The sequence below is a fragment of the Orcinus orca genome, chromosome 8 (assembly GCF_937001465.1).
Source record: "Orcinus orca chromosome 8, mOrcOrc1.1, whole genome shotgun sequence".
NCBI classification, from domain to species: Eukaryota; Metazoa; Chordata; class Mammalia; order Artiodactyla; family Delphinidae; genus Orcinus; species Orcinus orca.
In genome coordinates this window covers 76,380,716-76,405,863 of record NC_064566.1, presented here as the reverse complement: position 1 = coordinate 76,405,863, position 25,148 = coordinate 76,380,716, and the positions used below count along the sequence as shown (strand labels likewise).

The 25,148-nt window shown below is 38.9% G+C and overlaps 1 protein-coding gene across 2 annotated transcripts in view; it reads right to left on the bottom strand.

The window, feature by feature from the left end:
- Positions 1 to 1,608: 1,608 nt before the first annotated feature.
- Positions 1,609 to 25,148, bottom strand: part of ARHGAP42 (Rho GTPase activating protein 42) — a 283,900-nt gene continuing 260,360 nt past the window's right edge. The window contains exons 18-24 of one of the 2 annotated variants that reach the window (XM_004283345.4): positions 22,944 to 23,103; positions 21,596 to 21,740; positions 19,946 to 20,326; positions 19,411 to 19,567; positions 17,306 to 17,368; positions 7,335 to 7,414; positions 1,609 to 6,969 (exon numbers count right to left, since the gene is read on the bottom strand). In XM_004283345.4, coding sequence (XP_004283393.1) covers positions 6,881 to 6,969; positions 7,335 to 7,414; positions 17,306 to 17,368; positions 19,411 to 19,567; positions 19,946 to 20,326; positions 21,596 to 21,740; positions 22,944 to 23,103 — 1,075 coding nt within the window. In that variant the 3' untranslated portion in view covers positions 1,609 to 6,880. The remainder of the gene's footprint in view (positions 6,970 to 7,334; positions 7,415 to 17,305; positions 17,369 to 19,410; positions 19,568 to 19,945; positions 20,327 to 21,595; positions 21,741 to 22,943; positions 23,104 to 25,148) is intronic. The other variant, XM_033412084.2, reaches the window with a different exon arrangement.

Here is a 25,148-nt window from a genome sequence, read left to right as displayed (position 1 = left end):
AAAGTAACTTAAATTCTAAAAAGGAAATAAAATGTTCCCAGTACACGTCACTATCTTGTGGCTACTTTTTGTTACTGTTTTAATTTTTTACATTATTAACTAAACTTTAGATTTCATTTGGACATCACCAGTTTTTCCATTTATGTCTTCTTGCCTTTCCTGGATGTAATCCAGGGGTCCAGTTTCCCAAGTCTCCTCTGATCTGTGAGTTTCTCAGTATTTTCTTGTTTTTCATGATCTTGACAATCTTGAGAAGTACTGGCCTAGTATCTATCCTGTAGAATGTCCCCTATCTGGATGTGTCTGATTTTTTTTTTTTTTTTTTTTCTCTAGTGACTAGACTGGAGTTATGGATTTTGGGGAAAAAACCCATAGAGGTATGCTCTTCTCATCACATCATATTACGGGGTACAAGACAACCACATGATATCACTGATAATGTTAACTTTTATCAGTCGGTTAAGATCCTGTCTGCCAGGCTTTTCCTCTGTAAAGGTAAAATAGTTTTTCTGAACTTTTCTTTTTAGAAGCTAGTCATTAAGTCTAGCGCATCCTCAAGTGGGGAAGGGTTAAACTCTAATCCCTAGAGGGAAGGGTAATAAAATTCTAATGGTTATTTGAAATTCTTCTCTAAAGAATATTTGCCTCTTCTCTCCTATTTTACATTTATTTATATAAATGAAATTTACTGCCATTTCCTTGTATCAGTGTGGATTCATGGATATTTTATACTTTGGATTATAATCCGATTATCCAATACTACATGACTTATTTTGTTGCTCAAATCATTCCAGCTTTGCCTGTTAGGAGATGGCTTGTTTTCTTTATTTCTAAAATATCATTTATAAGAGATTCCATCTAGGTCAGTTCCTTCTAACCCAATACTCTCAAACAGTAGCTGATCCACAATGATCTCTATTACCTATCCTAACAGTTCTTTCCTGCTTAATCATACTGGAATTTATTCACATTAATACCTTTTTAGCTCAACAGGTCTTTGTCGTGAATTTATTGCTTCTCCTCTTGATATTGAAGAAAGTTACAATCCATTTGAACAAATCAGGTTGTATACCCAATGGTCCTGTTACTAAGCAGTCAGGCTTAGTTTTTGCAAGGATTTGTTACACTCTAATAATCCATTTAGCAGCGCAAAATAAATACACGATTCCCTTTTTTTTGATGAAGAAAAGCAAAATTTTAGCTAGAAGTCAAACAGTGACCAAAAGGGTCATAAAACTAATAAAAATCTAAGGGGATTATTTGTATGTTGATGCTTCTTCCATGGCACATTTGTAAACTTCCACAGACTTATTTTCAGGCAAGCCTGCATACCCGTTTTTTGATAATTTGTTTATGATCTGTTTGATTCTCCTTCCTGTAGACATCTGCATTATTAACATTTTCTTGATCTTTCATAATGCCAAGTTCTCGGGAAAAGGTCCAATTATCAGGATCTAAAAGTTATCAATTCTGCTATGATTTTTTTCCATTCAGCCACACCCAAAATGACCATTCACAATACCTGAAACTTTGGGGTTTTTTCTATATGAATCCAAGATAGCTGCCCTCCAACACACTGGGTCTTCAAGTACAAGGACTAAATTAAAATGTGCTTACATAGTTTATTTTTAAAGTAATTTAAAATACAGTGTAAACATACATTAAAGATACTGTGGCAATTTAGATATGGAATAACATGAAGTTATTTACATGTTTGTATATGTATGCGTGCATATATATACATGAAGTGCAGATAAATACAAGACACTACAAAATAAACAAAAAATTCAATATGATAATTTACTGACAATCATTTTCATCATATTTATTATTTAATTTGTTATGTTAATGGCTGCAGACAAATTCCTAATCCTGAAATATGTCATCTAAATATTTAGCTTTTATATAAACTATAGTACCTCAAATTTAACAGTATATAAATAGGATTCAAATTAAAAAACAAAACAAAACAAAACAAAAAAGAACAGTCGTCTTCCCTGCCACACTCCTTATTTATTTGTAAAGGCTTCAGCTAAGAGTTCAAAAAGACTCTTGAAATTGCAGCCCTCAATATGTGATATCTCAGCTTTTAAGCATACATCATGACTGAAGATACAAAGGCAGATATAAAATCTCTAACCGCCATATAAAAAACAATGCACAGTTTTAATCTAAGAGGCAATGGATTCAAGTCCAGGTTGGGCTCTGGAAGGGTAAAGACCATGGGAAACACTGCCAAGAGATGGTAAAAGGGGAGAAAGTGATCATCTAATTAAGGTGGGGTAGGCACTCTCCCCAACACTGAAGGTCCTCACGTGGCTCTGAACATGACCATCGTGGATGATGGAGGATATTTATGTTTGTGATAACCGTAAATGGCCCTGCCTTTTGAGACTCCTCAGCAAGCACACAGACTCCATTTTCTCCCTATGGCACCAAGAAAGGAATGTTCAACCTCTGAACCTGGCATCTCTCCCATGAGTGCCAAGGAAAGAGTATAACCTGTTGGGTTCCCTAAGTCATGAAATAGCTTCTAAACTTTGGTCTAGAATATGCGCATCAGTTTTCTGTCTGTGGCTTGCTGTGAGTGCTATCAACTTATTTGACATCTGTTATTTAAAACAGTGAATGCACCTGCCTGAAAAAAAGTGAAAAATCCTATTTGTTGATCTGATCCTCTAAAAGACCATGTCATTCCTAAGTGTGAATTTGTCTGAGGTCACTACCACATAGATTTGAGGCACAGAGATACTGGTGACAACAAACGGATACAGTGAATATGGTTAGGAGATGTGAGACTCGTTGAGAAATACCTGAATTAAGTCTGTGGATCAACGGGAGACAGGTAGGATACAGACTATTCAGAAGTTTATTCAATAGACTATTCACCTGGAAAAAGTGTTTTGAGTTTGTAAGGTAACCAAACAAGGTAGGAGGGAAAAGTAAATAGCAATTTCTACCCTAAGTGGGAAACTTTTACTAAAGAGGAAAATAACTTCTAGACAATAATCATGTCTCTGCCTTTTTTCTTTACCAGGAGATATGACTTTGGGGTCCAATTCCCTGATCTTAGGACATAGTAACAGCTGTAAATTACAAATGTATTGTAAAACCAAAGAATAAAATCTCTTCCTAAATTGGTCCACCTCCTCTAACTTCAGTCAATAGAGTACAAATCAAGATGGGGTTCTAAATAATTAAGGCATCCCAAATACATAATTGGGGGGCATACTAAAAATTGAAGTTGTTTGAAGAAAGGCTCTGAGGGACTCTTCTAAATCAGCATCCATGTGAATGATATCCTCTGCACATCAGACACGGACAGACCTGAAGATGAGGCTGAGAGTGAAGAGGTCGGCAGGTGCTGTCTCCACAGGACTGCAGGGCCAGATTTACTTTCCTTACATCATGGTGGATTTTTAGGAGGCACGCCACAATACGTAAAATCAATTATCACAGAATAGGAATAAACTCCAAATCATTATGTCTCTTTTCCTACTTTTGCTATTTGAGAACCTGGATAGTTTGGGATTGTAAGGTGCATTTAAAAAAAAATCTCCACCCTTCTTGAAAGAGCCACTGTTGGGAAGCCTGATTATGCCCATTCACAGTGCAAGGCACAGAGCGCCAACACAACTGGTAAAACCACTCTCATGTAACAAGGAGAAACGGCACTTTCTCGTACTTCACAGACTTCAGAGGAATACAAAGATTATTTCACCGCTCAGACATTTACACACAATAGAAAAAGCCTTCAGTTAACTGACTAGTTCCTATAAGTTGGTGGCATTACAGCACAACAAAATCACCTGTAATATATGTAAAAGTTTTGTACTCGAGGATTTTTTCACATAACAGATGAGATGATTGACTTGGACTCATCAATCTCACTCTCATACTGATTATACTGTCAGCAGTGATTAGGGCACCCACGTTGTGTGTTTCAAAGGTGTGCATATGGCAGTTCTAACATATCTTTACTATGTCTCTGAAAAGCTAAGGTTTCATTATTGAAACGCTGTTATAATTTCAAATGTGATCCTCTTCTAGTGACTGGCATTACCTTCTTGTGTAATTAATATTCCATGTGATTTAGAACACATACCCTGATTTTCCCAATGCTCATAAATACTTTTTCTGTTGGAAACACTTCTAGGGAAAAGCAGCTTCAGTCTATCCCTAGCATATGGCCATGACTTGCTTCCACACACAATCAATATGAAGAAAAAAGACTATCCTCACAAATCTGTAAGATTAAAACTTCAAACAAAAGCACAATTTGAACAAGCATTTTTGTAGTCTGTTTCAAAACAGGGACTGTATCAAGTACTGCCACAATATATGCCTCACAAAGAGAAAGGAGAGGGGCCTCACGCCCATGTCTTTAACAGCAAATGCTTTAATTCCTCACTGAGCATCTGTGGAATTAGCTCACAGACAACTCAGAGGCAGGAACACTCTGGCCTGTGTTAAAATAAAATGAAGGTTGAGATTTCTCTATGTAGCAGCAAATGAAGTAGGACTCTGAATCACTTTTTGGAGTCAAGTTGGTCTTTGAAAGAAAATCAATTTGCCTTAAGAGGCTCTAATTTAGTAGGATGCCAGATGCTTGCAAGGGTGCTTTAACTGAGGGTGTTTTAGACTAAGAGACTGGTCTACTAGAGAGATTACCTCTGTTCCAGCAGAGGGTAGTCAGGGTGTCAGCAATACAATTACTATTACTAAGGACCACCAAGGATCCAGAGACCAAGAAGTTCTAGCAATACAAAATTAGAGTGTAAAAAATCAACACTAGCAGGTAAAAAAAAAAGGAGACAAATGTATCATATTTTTTCATTATATTACTAATTTTTACAACATTAAATATTTTTTATTCCTTTATTTCAATGCACTGATATTTCTTTCTGGTTGTGATTCTGCCTACTGTTATTCTCTTTACCTTTAAATCCTAATCCATTATTCCATTTTTAATTTTAAAAGCATATATGCTCCAAGGCATAGTTGTATATGTGTGTGTGTATAATTTAACCTATTGACTCTAGAAACATTAATTTAAAGAAGAGATTGAGATTACAGATCATAATATCACGTAAAAAGAACTGTCTACAGTCGATACCTGAGTGTCTGTACAGTGAAGAACTCTGAAGTAAGAAGTAAAATACTGTGGCCAAGGGGGCCAGTGCTGTGGCAGTAGATGGCAGGGAACCAGCTTTTTGGAATCTTGAGAAGAAAGGCTCTTTGCCATATGCAGATATGTATAGAAATAATATGAGGATTATTAAAATAGAAATAATTTAAATAATGATTGATGAATGATCAGATGTTGATGGTAAATATAAATGGATAGTAAACACCTATTTCTATGCCCTATAAATTCAGTGAAATTCCTAATAAAGGCTGTAAATTGAAAGGCATAACAGAAAATTATGTATGACTTTATTACTGCTAGAGATGATGAAACAATTTCAATCTCTGGTTCAAAATAATTTAAGAATCTTGTACCTTTATGTTTAGATTATGTTTCAACTAAGCGTAGACTTTAGAAGGCATAGTGTCCCTACCACTGTCTTAAAACAGCATCTTTATCATTTGTAGGACAATTTCTCAAAAGCCAAAATTAGATATCAATAAAATACTTTGACACTTTACAGAGTTACAAGTAGAATTTAAGTTGTATGCCTGTGTACTGCACTTTTACATTGTTTTCCTATTACTGTAATTATACATTTGTGATACCCCTATAATGCTACCAGCAGAGGATATGTGCATATGATTTATCAGTATTTATATGTTAATGGAATAAAATTTCATAAAATCTCAAAGTTATAAAGATAGTTTTACACATCCTCTAAACCAGGGGTCAGCAAACCATGACCCATGAGTCAAATCTGGCCTGTCACCTGTTCGTGTATGGCCCATCAGCTAAAAACATTTATATTTTTAAATGGAATTTTAAAAGTCAAAGAAGCTTAATATTTCACGACACGTGATAATCATGATTTTCAAATTTCAGTGTCCTGAAAGAAAGCAGTATGGTACACAGCCACAGCCATTTACATGTTGTCTATGGCTGCTTTCTGCTACAATGGCAGAGTGGAGTAGTGTGATGGAGACCACATGACCTGTTAAGCCCAAAATATTTATTATCAGGCCCTTACAGAAATAGTTTGCTGAATCCTGCTCTAAGCCCAGAGAAGGCATCTGGAATGCTGGATAGAATGTTTACAGTGGAATCAGTGTACGACCTAATTTGGTTTCATTTACAGACATCATATACATTACTCATTACTGCTTTTGAATATTATCATCTACTTGGTAAACAAATAAAAATAAACCTATGTTAAGAAAAACTCCTTATTTCCTTGAAATGTTTAGGACCAGCAAAACAATCATACATAAAAGCAGTATATTTTTAAGAAAAATAATAAATGAACAATTTAAATTACATTTTTTAGTAATGATTTCAAGGTTTCTCAGAGAACACCAGACAGTAAAGGGCAGATTTCAAAAGTCTTATAGCAGATTTCTGGTTTCCAAATTTCTGGGATATAGTACTTAACACAGTATTTGAGATTCTATAATTATTATGAAAGAGACATTGTGGAGAGTTACTTTTCCAAAAAAAAAGGGGGGTGGGGAGGAGAGGATAAGCTATTTTAAAATATGAAACTAGCCAAAATTAAAAAAGAATGGCAAACAATTTAAACATTTTTTCCCTTTCCATTAATAGGGAGCCACATAGTCTGCTGGTGTAAAACTTGGTAGAAATTGACTGTTTTATTTTAGCAGGCTGATCCCCATATCTGTGTCAGATAAAATCATAGCACTTATTATTTGTTACCATGGATACCATGAAGATACTGCCATCCACTAAAAAGTATTAGAGGAAGACAACATAATTTTCTGGGACGAGTCCTGTTTTGCCTTCATATGTTGCCTTCAACCATCCTGGTTCCACTGATGGGTACACTGGCAAAAATTAAAATACATAAAGAAATATCACTCAGTCAACATTAGCTTCAAATAATTCTATACACAAATGGGTAAAAATCCACATCAGATTGTATGCATATATACTCAAGCTGTCAAAACAGTGTCACAGCACCTGTAAAGCTGGAAATGCCTTTTGCATTTATATAATCAATCACTCTCTCTCTGACACAGGGGAGGAAACTGGGGTCTAGAGGGATTTGATGCGTTCACTTGTACAGGTATGAGAGGTTGGACATGATTCTGAGTTTCCTGGCTTCTACTTTAGACTCTTATCGCTACACCACTCCTTCTTCCTCCTCCCCATGATGATAAACTTAAGCAAAGGGAATGGGTGTACTTACCATTAGAAAATATTGCTCCCTGTGGGAAGGAAAGCTCATGGCTGTGCTCTGCTTTACAGGAGTACATGGCTTTGGCTTGGCTGAAAGAGCAAAAGACAATTTGTGAAAACCACAACGCTCAAGTATATTTATACTTAAAACTATTCTTAAAAAAAGATACTGGGGCTTCCCTGGTGGCACAGTGGTTGAGAGTCCACCTGCCGATGCAGGGGACACGGGTTCGTGCCCCGGTCCGGGAGGATCCCACATGCCGCGGAGAGGCTGGGCCCGTGAGCCATGGCCGCTGGGCCTGTGCGTCCGGAGCCTGTGCTCCGCAACGGGAGAGGCCACAACAGTGAGAGGCCCACATACCAAAAAAAAAAAAAAAAAAGATACTGGTTTTAGTTATAAGTGAAGCATGATATACATAATGTGCACACGTAAGTGTGCATAAGTGCATTTCACAAAGTGAACACATTTGTGCAACCAGAGAACACTGACAGCACAACCCAAAGCCTTTCTTGTGCTTCCAGGCAATGCCCCCAAGGGTAATCACCTGACTTACAACAAATAAAATAAGCTGGTTTTAAAGAACACTATTATTTGTTAGTATTCTGCTAAATAGGCTATTTTTCAGCTCTATAGAGGTTCTTAGGTACCTTAAAGCCCTATTTATTTATTTGCCACTTTAATTTCAGACTATAAGAGGTGAGATCCACAAATTAAAAGGTCTATAGGGTATGGTAAATAAACTAAGTGGGCATGAAATAAGAAAAACAATAGGATAAGTTGATGATAAATGGCAACCAACAACAGCCTCACTGTCAGGGAGACGTGGGGACATGTCTTTGTAAATCAGAGTATACCCATCTCTTAAAAAGGGAAAACAGCACTCAGCTCTGACGTCTGTTCTCATATGGGAGTTCAGGTTCCAAGTAGCCAGATACTCTGTTTTTTTAAGGGAAGCCAGAATTTCAGAGTTTTACATGAGAGCTGTTTCAAACCATCTGAGCCAACACTAAAAAAGCCATCATCTGAGGAGGCTAATCAAGTCACCAATGAAGTCGCCTTTACTCTGCAACATCCAGTGACCTGACTCCACCTACTTCTCACCATCTCTACCACAACCAGAGTCCAAGCCAAGATCATTTCTGGCATAGCTCACTGAAGGGCTTCCTAACTTCCTAAATCCTCTGGGCTTCCTCTTCTGTCCCCTTGCAATCCGTTCTATACAGAGCAGCCAGAGGGTAGTTTGAAAGGTTTTGATGATCACATTATGATCACATGATTTCCCTGAAAACCCTGAACTGGTTCCCACCTTTGTCCTCCATACCATATACAATGTGGCACCTGCCAGAATTTCCTACATCTTTTGTACCTGCCTCTACTCACCTACTATACGTCGGTCACACCGGCCCTCTTTCTCCTCCCAAAACACGCCAAACCCAAACCCACCTCAGGGCTGGCTGGGCCTCGCTCTGAGATACTTTCTTGATCTTCACTCGGCTATGGCCCTCTAGTTTATCTTACATTTCTTGAGTTTCACTGAAGGCCAGGTCTTCCCTGACCACACACTGTAAAATAGCTGCCCAGGCAACTCTCATATTCTCCAGTTTAAAGTCTGCATGGTATTCTGGTGCCACTGTTGATATTTCTTGTCTTCTCCCCCAGTTACAATGTAACCTCTGTGAACAATGCCTGATGCTTAATAGTAACTCAGTAAATATTTGCTGAATTAATGAGTTAAAAAAAAAGGGAAGGTCCTCTGTACTCTTTTTCTACATGATAAGTCCTCTTAAAGATTCAAGGCATCTTGTCTTTCCTCCCTGAGGTCCCAATCAATACTTCATCAGCAAAGAAGCATCAGCAGTATTTGCCATCTGAGGCCCTCAAAGTAACAGTGTTACATTATGATTACCTTTCCCTATTGGAGCTAGACCCTGGGTCTTATCTCTAAACTTCCCGAATGAGGCTAGGTCACTTAAACTAGGCTTCCCAAGTGGCTACCTGAAGATGGGAAAGCTTACAGAGGAAAACCATGGCCCTGCCCCCAGAGTCTATTTCATATGAGGTGAGTCTCAGGCTGTACTTTCAGAAACTTTGCTAGGAGAGTCTGCGGTAGGCACACACCACCACTTCCCAATGAAACATGGTCTAAGGAAAAACTGATGAAGTGGAGGCACCCAGAGAAGGCCAAGATTTTACACTAAAGAACAGCCATGTGCTCACATGTGCATGTGAACGTGTGCACATGGGTGTGTTGGTTGACATGGGTTAGGGGTGCGGGGAGAGGATGCTACCAAGTTATGAAGACTTCTGAGAATCAGACTATGGTGATCTTATATAGAAATGATACTAGTTTTTCCTATAAATCTTCTAGTCAAGTATAGACATTTGATCTGATATAATTTGGTGTAACTTGATCTAATTTGATCTGATATAACGTGATCTGATATCTGATATAACTGAGGGTTGCAGAGCCTCTTCTCTAAAAACATGTAAAGATTTTTTAAAAAGTCAAATTTTCTAGCAGCAGTGATTTCCACCAATAATCACTGTCTTATTACTTTGAATCATTAAGATAAATTAAGGCATGCATAAGGAAACAAATTCCAGAGTTATAGAAATGATTAAGATATAATAATCCTTGCAATGACATAATTTTTCATATACTTTAAAATGCAACCAAATTATTTATATTAATATTTCAGACATGAGTGTTCTCCTTATAGTTTTTTATGGGATTGGATGGTGAGGGAACACATACAGAATAATTACATCACTAAATAAATGGATACTGTTAAATGTGTCAAAATATACAGCACAAAATAATATCTGTCATGACTTTTCAATTACCTGGGCATGTGACTAGACAGGTATAATTTTCTTCTGCTGAGCTCTGTATCTACAGGTGTTAACTCAGCAGAGAGCTTTGATGATTTAATGTAGAATTCTGTGTCAGTGGAGTTTTCTTTCCAGGTGCTAATGCTTCTTCTTTTACTGCCTTGGTGTATTGAAGAAGATGTGAAAATAACACTGTCACCTATTGAGTCTCTGTTCACAAGATTCTAATATCCTTTGAAAAGGATTTTGAGAATCCTGCTTCCTTTCGCATTGGAAAGTAAGGTAATGATGCCTGCTGTCCTGAAAGCCATTTCTTCTCTTATCATTTGGAAGATGATCTGTTCACAAGCCCTATTCCTAATTCTAAACACTGTCTAATGCTCACGAGTAGACTTAAAGGTTTGACAGGGTCAGTGTGCAAAATTCTCAATACTCAATGATAAGCAAAATAAAAAATTCACCAAATCAAAATTGATGTAATGTTTTCTGAAGGGCCACTTAACAATGTTAAACACACATACACACTCACTGTCTCTCACACATTTTTTGTATGCTGAGAATTTCACTTCTGAAGTGGGTAGGAATGCCCTTCTGAGGGGAGTAGGAAGATATAGTCTAAAAGGTGCCAAAGCAGTAACATACAGAAAAACTAAAAACAAACAAATCACCACAATCTAATTATTCATCAGTAGAGGATTTAATAAACAAAATACACCAAATCCAATGAATTATTAGGTAGCTACTATGAATAATGCTATAGAAGAAAACATGACATGAAACAGTGTCAGCATGCAAGGCAAAAATTTTACAGAAAAATTAGTCATTGGCAAGACCTCCAAACTGCCTATGACAATTCGCAATAAACACTTATAGGTAATGCAATAAACACACATTTGCTTTTTTAGTCACTGGTTGGAGATTTCTTAAAATTACTCTTTTCTTAGGTTTTTGCCAACAAATATGGGCTGTTTCTGGCTTGGATGTCTGAGTATTGGATTTCTCAATGCTAAAAATCTCTTACAGGAGCTTGTAGAGTCAAAGTTGCTTGTGTCAAGACAAGAATATTGCAACTCCATTAAAAATGGAGTGAAAAACTGAATAAAAAAGTCTTTTTAGGTTAAAATGTGTATTTTATCTATTTTCCCAACAATTTTGTTGAGCATGTACTTTCTTGGGCACCATGGTGGGAACAATACCACGAACAACACCTTCATGGGTCCTTTTCTGTGTTTATCACAGAGGAGCGGTTCTCAAAGTGTGGTCAAGGGAAATCTGGAAGGAGGGGTAGGTGGGACCCTGAGAGGCACTACTCTGACAGCTAATGGAATCTGTATGAGAATACATTTATTTCCTATTATGACAGATATTAAGGAGATCTGCAGAAATGTAAAATCATGCCAGTTCCTGAGGTCCTGGCAGTGACCATCATTAAGGGATAGAAGCTGACTGCAGCATGGCAGGTGTACGGCAACAGCAGAGGAGGGGGCTTCTGTGTGGCCCAGCTTAGGGGAAGATAAGAAACAACTCCTGTTGTCTTAAACACATTAGAAATATGGCCTTTGGAAGAGGGAAGAGATGGGAAGGCGAGACCCTGTTATGACTTGGGGGTAGGTACATAAATTGTCTGACTTGGTTGTACAGAAAAGGGTGACCCCAGCATATGCTGGGGGACTTGTGATCATCCAGGGGACTTGAGTCATATAATGAGTTTGGATTTTGAAAGGAAACCTACATATTTCCTTGGTCCATCTTCTTTATGAAGAAATGAAGGCCAAGAGAAATGAACATTATGGCAGAGTCAGGCTAAAATCTACGTCTCCTGATTGATGATCTAGTGCATACCTGGTGAATCCACTTAAATATCATTTGTAAAGTCTCAAGACAATGTCACTGAAAAATCACTTCTACTATTAATAATTGTTGACTGTTAATAAGAGTGAATAATCACACCTGCATCTTGCTATTGTCACCCATTAGTTATGAGCTTATTTTTGTTAAATAAATTCATAAACATTTAAAAATTTTCTGTTTAAATTTCTAATACAATAAATATTAATAGATATAACCCACATAAACAAAAGCTCCTTGGAGGTCCTCAACAGTGTTTTTAGTTGTGTAAGTTGTTTGAGAACCACTGTCAACAGGTAAGATTAGATGGCTGTGCAACAATATGTGGTTATCTTTAGGTGGCAAAATGACAGGTGGCTTTTATTCACTTTTTTTAGTTTATCAGTATTCTTTATATTCCTTAAAAAAAGAAAAATGTTATTTTTAATTACTATGGCTTCCTTTGTCTTTCTTGTGTGTGTCACAGTGCTTTATCTTATGTATGTCTTACATGTGTCAGTGTGCTCTGAAGCAATACTTACAGCCTTTTAAAAACTCAAATTCACTATACGAGAAGACTTTGCTGAGCTTTGTTTTGGTGCTTTGTAATTATAAACAAAATATTGGTTTTAGATTATAATAATAGAAAATTTGATTGTTTATAATGGGCCAGGCACTCAATTCTTAATTAATTCTAATTCTCAATTCAACTTTCAGAAAATATTGGTACAGCTTGCCTAAATTATATTACTTTAAAGTGGATTTCCCCACTGCCCAGGTATAACTCATTGAGACAGAGCTGAAAGCTTTAAGGGTACTGTTTTCCACAGGCCTTTGTAATCGTGAGACAGAGCCTAGTGACATTTGGCTCTTGAAAGCATTTTACAGGTTAAGAGAAACAAGTATAAAATAACCAATGCCTGCTTAGGGTCATGCTAAGTACTATGACATTCTTCTCTATTCCGGTGGTTCTCAAACTTTTTTTTGTACCTAAGAATCACTTGGGGAAGTTGTCAAAAATACATATTCTCCGGGCCTCAGTCTCAGATACTATGGCTTACCGAGTCTGTGGCAAATTCAGGAATATTCATTTTAACAAGTCTGGCAGGTTAAGTTCCCTTGCAGAGGGGCCCCTCCCACTCCACTGAACCTGATTTCTTAAAGATCTCCAGTGATGTCTTAGAGGTTAAAACCAGTGCCCTCCTCTCATGAGCTCCTTGACTTTTTGGTAGCTTCTACCACACTGACCTTGCTTTCTCCTCGTGATGATTCCTCCACCTTCTTCTTTGCCTGACCTTAAATGAAACCATTCCTCAAAGACCAATGCCCAGCCGCTTTACCTTTTCCCTCAGTAAGCCCCATCACTAGGTAAGCACGCCTTCATCTATACAGTATAATTGCTGTGCAGAAGTTTCTGGCATCAAACTTCATGCTCTCTCCTGGTTCCAGCTGCACATTTCTAACTGCCTCTCAATGGTCCTCAGACTCCTCAAACACAGGGGCCAAAATGTTCCTTGCCCCTCTCCATACGCTCATAAACTAAGCTCAGGAGCTAAGTTATCAATCACTCTTTCTGACAGTCAGTCTCGAAGACTTGGAACCTTTCATTCCCAGTATCAAAGCAGTTGCTCAATCCTAATTCTAGCCATAAAATTCTCCTTACAGTTTTTCATGCTTTTGTTAATGCCCTAATTAAGGTCTTTAAAATATCTTTAAAATATCACCAGTTCCACCTTAAATGGTTCTCTTCCCTTCAACAACCTCCTTGAAAAGCCACTTGAATGATCTGATCAAGTGCATCACTGATTAGATCACCTCTTTGCTCAATGACTCTCAGAGTCTGCAGTGAATCCAGAGGTGTTATTTTTCTGTTGCTCAAGACTATCCACTAAAATCTCCCAACTGGTCTCTTTCCCAAATGTGGCTAGTCTCTCTACCACCCACTACCAGTTCTACCATTCTTCGAGGTCCAATTCAAGAGTATCCTAAGTTCCCTAGAAGGAAAGCAAAATAGGCATTGTAGGAGGTTAGTAAGGGAAATACCCTCAACTTCTGTTGTTTAGTTGTATTTAATGGTACAAAAGGATTTCAAATGACTGTTAAGAGTTAATGTTCAAATACCAAACACATATTAATTAGAGGCTTGATGATCTTAAGCAAGCAGTTTCAATAATAATAATTATAACATTAGTTATTATTGTAGAGACCGTCTATGGAGAATTTACCATGTACTTCAAATACATCATTTTGTACACTGACAACATGTCAGAAACAGAATTGTGACCTTCATTTCATAGATAAAGAAAATGGATTTCCCAGAATTCAGACCAAGATGGCAGAGTAAGAGAACATGGACCTCACCTCCACCCATGAACACATCCAAAATACATCTACATGTGGAACAATTCTCACTGAAAACAAATTGGAAACTGGCAGGAGGACTCCTGTACAACCAAGAAAGATACACATGGAATTGAGTAGGAAGGGAAGAGAAGCATTTGGGTCAGGATCTGTACCCCTGGGAGGGAACTCAGAGGAAAAGAGAGATTAGACAGGCAGAGAGCTATCCTGGGAAGGGAGCAATACAAGCCCCAGGTTGGATGCCCCAGTCCTGAGGGCCTATGTGGGGGAGAAAAGTGCCCTTGGCTGGTTGGAGGACCAGTGGTACCAACAGGAGGGCTGTGGGAAGCCTGGATTCCTCTTGGGAAGAGCACATGCACACTGGCTTTTCCCCTGGCAGGGCGGAGAGAGGTCGATCCTAGCGGCTGCTGGGTTTCTGGCAGCTGCCTCACCACATACACCCCAGCTCAAGCCCAGCCAATGCTCCAGTCCCACAGACTCCACATCACAGTGCAGCACTGGACCTGGGACAGCAAGGACTAGGGAGACGACTTGACTGTGGGATGCAGAGGTGACCCGGTGCCAGGGCAGAGCCTGGGTGGGGCAGTGGCAGCCATTGGTGGCACTTACTCAAGCAGTGCATCAGAAGCAACCCAGATCTCTGACGGTGGCCACTCCACACTCTGTGTGTGTGTGGTGGCCCCCCATACACACAGAGAGTCTGTGCGCGTCCTGTCTGCCTTGCGGAACAGTTCTATGACACGGTAGGGGCAGCAGAGGTCAGGGCAGTGATTGGCTGTGAGGGATGAAGGTGACTTGCACCAGAGGCTGTGTCTGAGCAGAGCCATGGGCACCTGCACAGGCAGTGCATCGGACCTCTGTCTGCAGCTGACATGAGCTGAGAGCCTACATGGGCCCCACCTGCTTTAGCACTTCCCCCTCTGGGGCAAGGGTCCTGGTGCAGGGAGAGGGAAACACACACACTTAAAGGGAACAGAGCCAGTTCAGGCCATACCTTCAGGGCTTCTGCTCCAGCAACGTGGGGTCAGACCCTGTCCCCGGTAGGACAGTGACAGCCGCTAAGCAGAGGCAAAGCCATGCCTCACGTCCTGTGCAGGCTCTAGTCTCTCCAGCACCAGTCACACCCCCTACCAAGGTGACAGCTGTCTGCACACCCTGAGAAAAGATGTGACTTGCATCTACATCAAATCCAGCTCCTTCACCAAAGGCACTGGGCAAACACAGTCTGTATGGGGATACTCCCACATAAGATCACCCCTTGAAGACCGCAACAGGTAATTGTTTTACCTAAACTGATAAAGGCAGACAAAGTTAAGCAAAATAAAAGGGCAGGTGAAAAGTTATGACACTGTCCACAAGTGCTGCACACTGACTGACAGAGAAGACTTAAACTTCAGTATATCATTGAGTGAGCTCTAAGTTTACGCCGACAACTATTAGAAGTGGATTTGGAGTATTTAGAATGTAAAAGCATATTGCAAATGCATAGATTGATTGTTGAACATCTGAGTAAGCTTATTGTATAACACAGTAATTAATTTACTGTCATATACTGATTTACTTCATTAATATCTTGCTGTCTTAAAGCTCTTAAAAGATTATCTCTGATTCCAGTACTTGAGTTCTTAAGATTGTTTAGAGCTTCCTAATAAAAGGGCTCCATCTAGTGGAGCAATTCAATCATTTAGCAAGACAGACAGAAGTAGCAAGGTTAAATCCCTTACACTAAGGCCTAACAATAGTGACAGTCTCAGAGAGATCATGTTTGCTCTGACATGCACAGTGCTTAGTTTTCACCATGCCTTGATAAAAAGGAAGAAGGTGAAGATGCTACAGACAGAGGTAAGGTACATGCAAGTACGCTGGGATTTGCTATATAAATGCAAGGCATTGACCATCGTCCTAGTGAGATACCAAAGCGGCTCTACTCTGTGGAGTTAAAAACACTAACATAGGAGCACCCTCACGAAGCTTTGGAAAAAAAGAGTGTGAAGGTTACTGTTATCCCTAGTAACTAGGACAAAGCCCAATATTGTGTAGGTGCTTAAAAAATGTTTGCTGAGAAAGTTCACATACTTTTATATGGTCAAGAATATAAATGAGAACACTTGAAGGACAAACCTTGATTTTTTTTTTTGGTCAGTACATCCAAAAAAAAAAAAAATCAAGGTTTGTCCTTCAAGTGTTCTCATTTATATTCTCTTTCAACAAGCATTCACTGAATATTTCCAACCTGTACTAGTTGCTGACGGTAAAAAAAGAAAAAGAAAAAGAAAAAAATCACAAATAGCAAAATACTAAGAAATTCCATTAGTTTAGACATATTTAAAATTAAAACCCAAAGTCCACTGCAGATGAGAAGAATCAATTTGGACTGAGAGAAGAGGAAGCAGGTACCTTAGAAGCAAGCACATGAAGAGCAGCAAGATATAACAATTCTTGTCCTTCTAACAATGGAGCGGAAGGTAAAATCTGGAAACCCTGAATGAAGTACTGCACTCAAACACCAGAGCCCCCTGGGGCAATCAGCTCTACAGCACCATAGTGGCCATTAAGAATAAGCAGTCTTTAATGCATGTTCATGAAGCTTCTTCCAGAAAAAAAGTTCTATTAACTTTTACAAGCCAAAAATACACATTTGAAAAATTTCCACAAACTAACTGTTATCAAAGGAGTCTTTGGTATGCAAAGGGTTACGGCAACTTGTGTCTTTCAGAAAACCTCTTTGTTTAGACCCCTTCCTTTGTGAAGGTTTTAGCGAACAAGGCACTGCTGTAACATTTTGACATGCTAAATGCTGTATATGATCATGACCACTTCCCTGTGAAGACAGCAGAGGTGGATCTGACCATCTGCAGACCTGAGGGGCAGAGCTGTCAAAGATGACCTGCCATGTCAACACAAGGCAACAATGTCACCACTATTTTATGTTTTTTACTTGAAGAGTTTTGAGAACTTACCGCCCAGAAGAAACTGACTTAAGTGAACCAACGTTTTCAAACAGTTGGGCCTTTGCTGCCACACTGAAAAATAATTTTAAAATACAAGTTTCATTAAAATCCATTAGAAAATCATGCAGCTCAAAGCAAAATTCAGGGTTATCAGTTAACCCAAACAGAAAAATTAGTTAACATTTGTCCCCAAAATTTGACCTGAATTTTAATTGTTTTAAGCTTTAATGTAGAAGAAATTTTTAGATGTAGTCTCTAGCTCACCGAGTACCAGACAGTAATAAACCTATAGCTACTTCCTCTGGGGATCTTACTGCCTGCATTTTTTGTACCTGAGAAAACCCTGGGAGCAGAAAAAAAGGAACACTTTTTCATTGACTCCCGTGGAGCCACAAGGGAGGAGTCACATCAACAAGACAAAAGAAGAACTGTTTTGTGTTCTGATAGCTAAGACAAAACTAATTCTAAAATTGTTTCACGTATTTTTAAAATATTTGAACACAGTTCCTATAAAGTGAAAAGAGAGAACTCTGAAAATATGACCAATAAATAAATTTGTTTCAAATCATGATGAGGGAAAGGCATCTATTTGAAAAGTGAGACTATTGGGTAGAGAGTGAAAAGAACTAAAACTAAGGTACCCTAGATAATTAGAAAAATTCTTATATTTACTAGAAGAGAATATAAAATTCTTTGAATGATTTTTTAAACTAGATATTTAAAAACTATCTTATTTCTTTAAATGACAAACTTTTTTTTCCCAGAGATGAGCCATTTGATAATCTGAAGGATCATTTTACACCTAATACAGAACATACGGTCTCTACATTTTCATTTCTACTTTATCCGTAAAAATCACAAAATAGAAGCTCTTCTCTTTCCCCCACAAAGGAGAGAGTTTATATTCTCCCATCTTCCTTGACATATTTGGCTTAAAATTTAATTTCTCTTAAGGGCTAGAACTATACACACCAGAACTAGAGCAGACAGAGTTACAAATATATCTGCCTATATCGTGGTAGCTGGATTTCTGAACATGAGAGATAACATATGTGAAACACACTCTGAAACAAAAGGTTCTTGTCAAAGAAAGGGATGTACTAATAAATTTAAGATGCTGTTCCTCTGGAAACAGGCTTAGTAAAATGCCTTACTGGACTTGCAATGAATAATTAAAATGTCAGGAATACCACCATATTAAAAATGGGCATGGCATAAGAGAAATAGCACAGACTCAAGTTGGAGAACCCTGGGTTACAATCCCAGCTCTGCCACTTACTGGCTGAGTGTGTGTGTACCTTAACTTTCCAGTATTAGCTCTAATTATCTCTAAAACAAGATTTATACTACCTACTGCAGAAGGACACTGTGGACCTTAAAAGAAATAAAAATATGCAAGGATGCTCAGTAATAGCTCATACAGCATTTGGAAAAGCTCAGCAAAAGTCAGGAAAATAAAATGAAAGGGAGAAAAACTTTCCTCTTTGGATTCTCTTACTTGCTTTTCCAGTTTCTCATTTTCTCCTCTTTGCCCCCTTTCTGTTCTCATCTATACACCCTACCCTCTCGGCCTTTACACCTCTGGGTCATTTCTTTCAATTAGAAGCACTCCTTCTTGCCTTTCATGTTCCCTGTTCTCTCGGAGTTTAAATCAGTGAGTACGCAGGTAGGGGAGACATACGATGGAGAGGAGAGAAAACCAACCCTCACCAGACAGAAAGCAGCTATATTTCTAACAAAGAGAGGGAGGGTCAAGGATATGGGCAGTCGCCACAGCTGAGTGGTGGATGTTTAGCTTTCACAGGAAGGCGTCTAGTTTCAAAACCCCAAACCACTATATTATACATCTGTTTTCATGTCTTTAAATTAAGCCATAGCTCTGCTCCTAAGGAAAGTGCCTGAAGAGTCTCCCCATGAGATTTTATATGTATATCCTAAGCGTACTAACTTTTACATCACTTGTAAAAGAGGACAGGGTCCTGCAGAAGTTGATGGCACCCACTCCACAGGTGACCATTTGGCTGTGGGAACTCTAAGGGTTCTTATGCACACACTCAGCCCTTGTATACCCCTGGGAAGCACAGCAAATAGCAAACAAAGGCTCTCTCACTTACACGGAGCCCGGTCGCTGGTAACCATTGCTGGAGGCAGCGTCTAGCCTTAACTTCCTGCACATTTTGGGAGGCAGATCTGGGTTTGGCGGGGCTTTGGGTGTCTCTTTGGAACCTATGGAAGTTAAGCTTTGAATGGATCCACTGTAGCTCTTGTTTCCTAAAGAGAAAGCCCAAGAAAACAGGCAAGGTGCTATTAGACAAAATAAGAGCCGTAACACAGTCCATGCGCATAACAAAAGGAGGCATTTTTCTCTGAGCCCAAATGAGAAGGGACAGAATGTTCTTTGAGCACAGCAGCCCATCACTCTGGGAGATCACAGTCTACCGTAATTACAAAGACATCACCTCACAGAGATGGAAAGATCCAGAAAAAATGTCACAGCATACAGGAGTTTTAAAAATCCTAGCTCAGGAACAAAGCAGGTAAGCATTGTCTGTCCCTTCACTATTAAGTTTTCCCTCCTTAACCATGCTGAACAATCCAGCAGGTGACACAGGAACAATGACATCCTGCACAGGCTCTATGCTGGCTTACCTTCCGCTGCAGAGATGGATCTGAGAGAGGAAGCTGAGGCTCTTTTCAGTCCTGAAAGCCCATAAGGCCCTTTCTTGGCCAGGTCTATGGGTGGGGACACATCCCCTGGGCTAGCGACCGAAGTGACACTCTGGCAATCTGATTCTGCATCTGTTTTGGTTGCATCTTCTCTAGAACTTGACTCAGGACTAGTTGTCCAGAGACCAAGACTTTTCTGTCCATTGGAAGGTGATGGGGATGCAATCCAAGGAATCCCTCCAGATTTCTCCCTGGGAGGGCAGGAAGTGGACTTTGTCGTGCTGTTTTGTTCAGAGGAGTGAGAGGAAAGTGACTCAATGCTCCCCATTGGTGTGCTGTCCGGGCTGCTGCTATAGGAGTCGCCTGAGCAGGGGCAGGGGTGGGAGAGAAAAGAACAGCGGCTCTCTGTTGAAACCGGCACCCCCAAACCCTTCTGTTCTCCAGCTCTCATGTGCTCCGTGGCCACCTGACCCCACTGAAGTGATAGGCCTTTACGTGCTATGGAGGACTGTTCCTCAGTTCTGGAGAAATGCTTTAAAATATGCATTTGAACTTGGTGAAGGCTTTTTTCAATACTATTCAAGGGAGCTTTTATATGTGCCCTGCCCGGATGAAATAATGTTATTTCCTGAAGCATTAGTGGGCTGACTTGAATTCAGACAAAATTTGCTTCTGAAACAGGACTCACAAGTATGAGAAATAAGATTTCCTGATGATATTAAAGAAATCAATGGAAGGGGGAAATGCTGAGACATATGTCTGCCTTCTTTTACTTTTCTGATCTTAGGTGATTCTGAGTTACAATGGTATCTGAGTCCTCCTTCATTCAAAGGCACCATTAACAGTCAGCTGCAAGTTATAAGCTCCTCAAAATTTTTAAAGAAAGGATTTTTCTCCTTTTTCTGCTAAGAATGTAGCAACATAAGAAAACTGGTTATTTTAACTGGCTGTATTTTTTAATGTTTCTACAAGTATGGTATAAGAAAAAAATCAGAGAAGCTGTAATAAAGTATTCAAATAGTAGATCTAAATTAAAAATTTAACACTGATTGTGGGGAAAACTGGGAGTGTGGGGAGAGGGTTGGGAGTCGAAAATAAAATGAAAATGGCCACAGTTTAGCACATGCTTTGGGCTCAAGCTGCCACCCACCTTATGGTGGGGCTTGGCTCAGAATAGTAAGTTAGCAATAATGTGTGGTGTAGATTCTCTTTTTATTTCTTTTCTCTCTGTTTCAGACCCTTTGATACCCAAGAGATGATGCTTTAAGAACATAATGTGAAAGGAAGAAAGAAAATGACTGCCTCAGCCAGGCTTTCTCTTGCTTTCTTCTCTATGACTTTGACAACAGGACAAAACCTGCTACAAAGTAGCACCCAATGTACTTAATCACCGTGACAGAGAAAAAGGGCATTGCACAAACTATTTTTTCCCTTTGTATCAGGAATGAATTTGCTTGTCCAAGGTACCTTCCAACTATACTGACAGAGACTACGTAATGTGGTGGGTGGGTGGGGGCAGGTGTTGGGACGACACCACCAGTAAGAATATCTTCTATTTCTACCTAAGTACTAATAAGGTGTGATAAAGCCGAATTAATGAAGAAGGCATCTCCTTGAGGCCAGTACACTTACTATCGGGTTCTGCCAAGCATGGGGTATACCTCCCTCTGGGCTTCCGGGAGCCTGTGGAGAGGCAAATTGCACGTGTCCTTCGGGATCCAGATCGAGACTGAGGCTGAGGAAGAGGGATGCTTGGGTCTGGGGCAGTATGAAAAATCTACGTAGAAGAAAAATGGACTGAGGTCAATAAAAAGGTGAAATTGACATTTTCGTCATAAAATTGGTTTTGAGAGCTATTAAATAATCTTAGAACTATACATTAGTTCATCAATTGCATGGCAAGAGATGCTTGATACAAAAAATAAATATCCTAGAGCATTTATAACTTTTCCATTTACACTGAGTAATGCTTCCTCTGGGTTTTCTTTTTTATTCTTCCCCATTCCCCAATAGTGAAATTCAGATTTTCCAGTAATTTTAAGAAATGTGTCAAATATTAACAAATGTCTATGTCAAGACACACTGATTCTTTTTACTATGATATTCTCTTTCACCTTCATGCTGAACATAACCTGAGGGGAAGAGGCTCGTTTTGTACCATTCCCCAGCTGAGCAGCCCCTTGCTTCTCAGGAGAAGGTGCTGGCATGCTGTTGGCCCCGAACTGTCAAGAATATGACAAGCTGCAGGCAGAGGTCTGAGCACAGCTATAGGATGCAGCCGTGCACTCTTGGGTTTTAAGAGCGCTTACAGTCTTAGCTAGGTACCAAGGATATCCTTCTACAGGCACCAGAGAGGAACTGGGGAAGGAGAGAGGCGCTGCCATCCTCTCACAAGGACTAGATCAGACATAAATGGATCACAATGTTTAGACCTTCAATGGCTGAGTTTGCTTAATAATCCAATCAACTTGGCTCTCCCAATTTCTCACTTTTATAGTTATTCTAAGATCTCACTCTTTTAGAGAAAGCCTCCTTAGGGATTGGATATAGAGAGGGTTTCAAGACTGTTCCCTGATTATTTTCTTTTGTTTTATCTAGAATATTAGCTCTGCTGTATAAGCAAAGTCTAATTCCAAAAAGCTTTAAAAAGTTAAAATAGACTTAACCGCAAAATGATTCTATTTTCTGAGTATGAGTAAAAAACTAATTATATAAATACTAAAGAAGAAAATCTTGACAAGTAAATAATGTCAAAAGAAAGGAAATCATTTACATAGAGGATTTTGAGAAGCACTTAAAAACTGAACAAGAAAAAAGAAAATCAAAGTCCTCATGAAGAAGCAATTTACACAAAATTTACAAGACTGATACCAAATAGGAATCTGAGATCACAATGTGAGGATCATAGATGATACAAATGCAAAATTTCTTCTTAGAAGCCAGATAAAATTTTATACTTCTACATGAAAATTCAGTATACCTTTTCATAGTGCTCTATCAGAATTTCAACCACAATATTCTGAAATTTAATATTCATCATGGCAGCCACAGTTTCTTCCTGTGCTCTCATTAGAGTCGGACCAAATATGACACCAAGGTTTGAGACAGTCATGAGATTTTGCTGGCTATGTAGTGACACTCTGCAAATAAGAGGAACAAAATATTTTAAGTTATATGTTTAATAATTATTAAATGTTCTCATCCACTAAACTTATGGCATAAAATATAAACATGCCATTACAGGCTAACTTTCCCAACTAGTCAGGTTCAACTACTCCCAACTGGCATTAGTGGGTATAGTCTAAAAAGATGTAAAAAGTTAACACTGGCCAAAGTAAAACATAATTACAAAGGTTAATCTATCGAAGGAAAAAATCTTGATTTCCTAAATTGAGTTCAATCACCCTAGAGAGATTATCAGCTGTTTGGTATTTCCTACAGTACTATACTTCTTTTAGAACAGATGGTTAAGAGTAGACTGGTTGTCAGTCATAATGGCCATCATTAAAAAGCCTGCAGATAACAAATGCTGGAGAGGGTGTGGAGAAAAGGGAACCCTCCTACACTGTGGGTGGGAGTGTAAGTTGGTATAGCCACTGTGGAAAACAGTATGGAGGTTCCTCAGAAAACTACAAGTAGAATTACCATATGATCCAGCAATCCCATTCCTGGGCATGTAACCAGACAAAACTATAATTCAAAAAGATACATGCACCCCTATGTTCATAGCAGCATTATTCACAACAGCCAAGAAATGGAAACAACCTAAATGTCCACTGACGGATGAATGGATAAAGATGTGGTACATACATACAATGGAATACTACTCAGCCATAAAGAAGAATGAAACAATGCCATTTGAAGCAACATGGATGCAACTAGAAATTACAATACTAAGTGAAGCAAGTCAGAAAGAGAAAGAAAAATACCATATGATATCACTTATATGTGGAATCTAAAATATGACACAAATGAACCTATCTATGAAACAGAAACAGAATCATGGACATAGAGAACAGACTGGTGGTTGCTAAGGGGGAAGGGGTTGGGGGAGGGACAGAGTGGGAGGTTGGGGTTAGCAGATGTAAGCTTTTATATAGAGAATGGATAAACAAAAAGGCCTTACTGTATAGCACAGAGAACTATAGTCAACATCCTGTGATAAACCATAATGGAAAAGAATATATATATAAAAAGAATGTGTGTGTGTGTGTGTGTGTGTGTGTGTGTGTATATATATATATAAAAAACTGAATAACTGTGTTGTACAGCAGTAATTAACACAACATTGTAAATTAACTATACTACTTCAATAAAAAAATTTTTTTAAAAAGTAGAGAAAAGGAGTAGACTGGTTATAATTATATTCGGATTCACTAAACATATATTGAGAACCTACTGCCAGGCATTTTCATAGATAATATTGCACTTAATCCTCCCAGGAAGCCAGTTATTTTCTATTGTACAGATTTTTCAAAAAGAAGCTCCTCAAGTAAAAATGATGTACCTGAGGTCACAGCAAATTAGGAACAGAGATTTTGTTTCAAATTGGGTCTCCTGACTTCAAGTCAAGAGTACCCCTGAGCTCCCCACATAAGATGACTGGTTATGGCATGTTTCCATCCTACTTCCCTTCTATCCATCCACCATCCACCATCCATCCAAAACTTCCCTAAGTGCCTCCCTAGAGCTGAGCACTGGGCTAGGCAAACAGTAAGACAAGGAGATATGGTAGCATCAGTGCTGGCCTGAAAATGAAAATAAAATGAAAGGGCTCTGATACTACTGACCGTAGAAAAGTAATCCCAGTAAACTCTCAAAAATGACTTTGACTAGTTAACTGATTTAATTTGGAAATTGGATGCATTAATAGGAAATCTCATTTATTTAACCAGTCTCCTAGGTTAACCACTGCCTTTTCTATCTTACTCCCAGCCAGGTTGTTAGAATATAAAGTTCTAGGAAGGAACATAAGATAATGTTTATATCTGATTGAGTATGCACACTAACTTCATTCTAGAAACAAAAGTAAAATTTTATGAGGAATCTAGGATTCTGGATTATCCATGTGACTTTTGGCATAGGACAGGAAGAGCTGACTGTCCCACTGACTGAATTTTCCCCTTGTACCCAAGACAGCACTAGCTCAGAAGGTTCTTGGTTAGTATAAGAATTTCATTCCAAG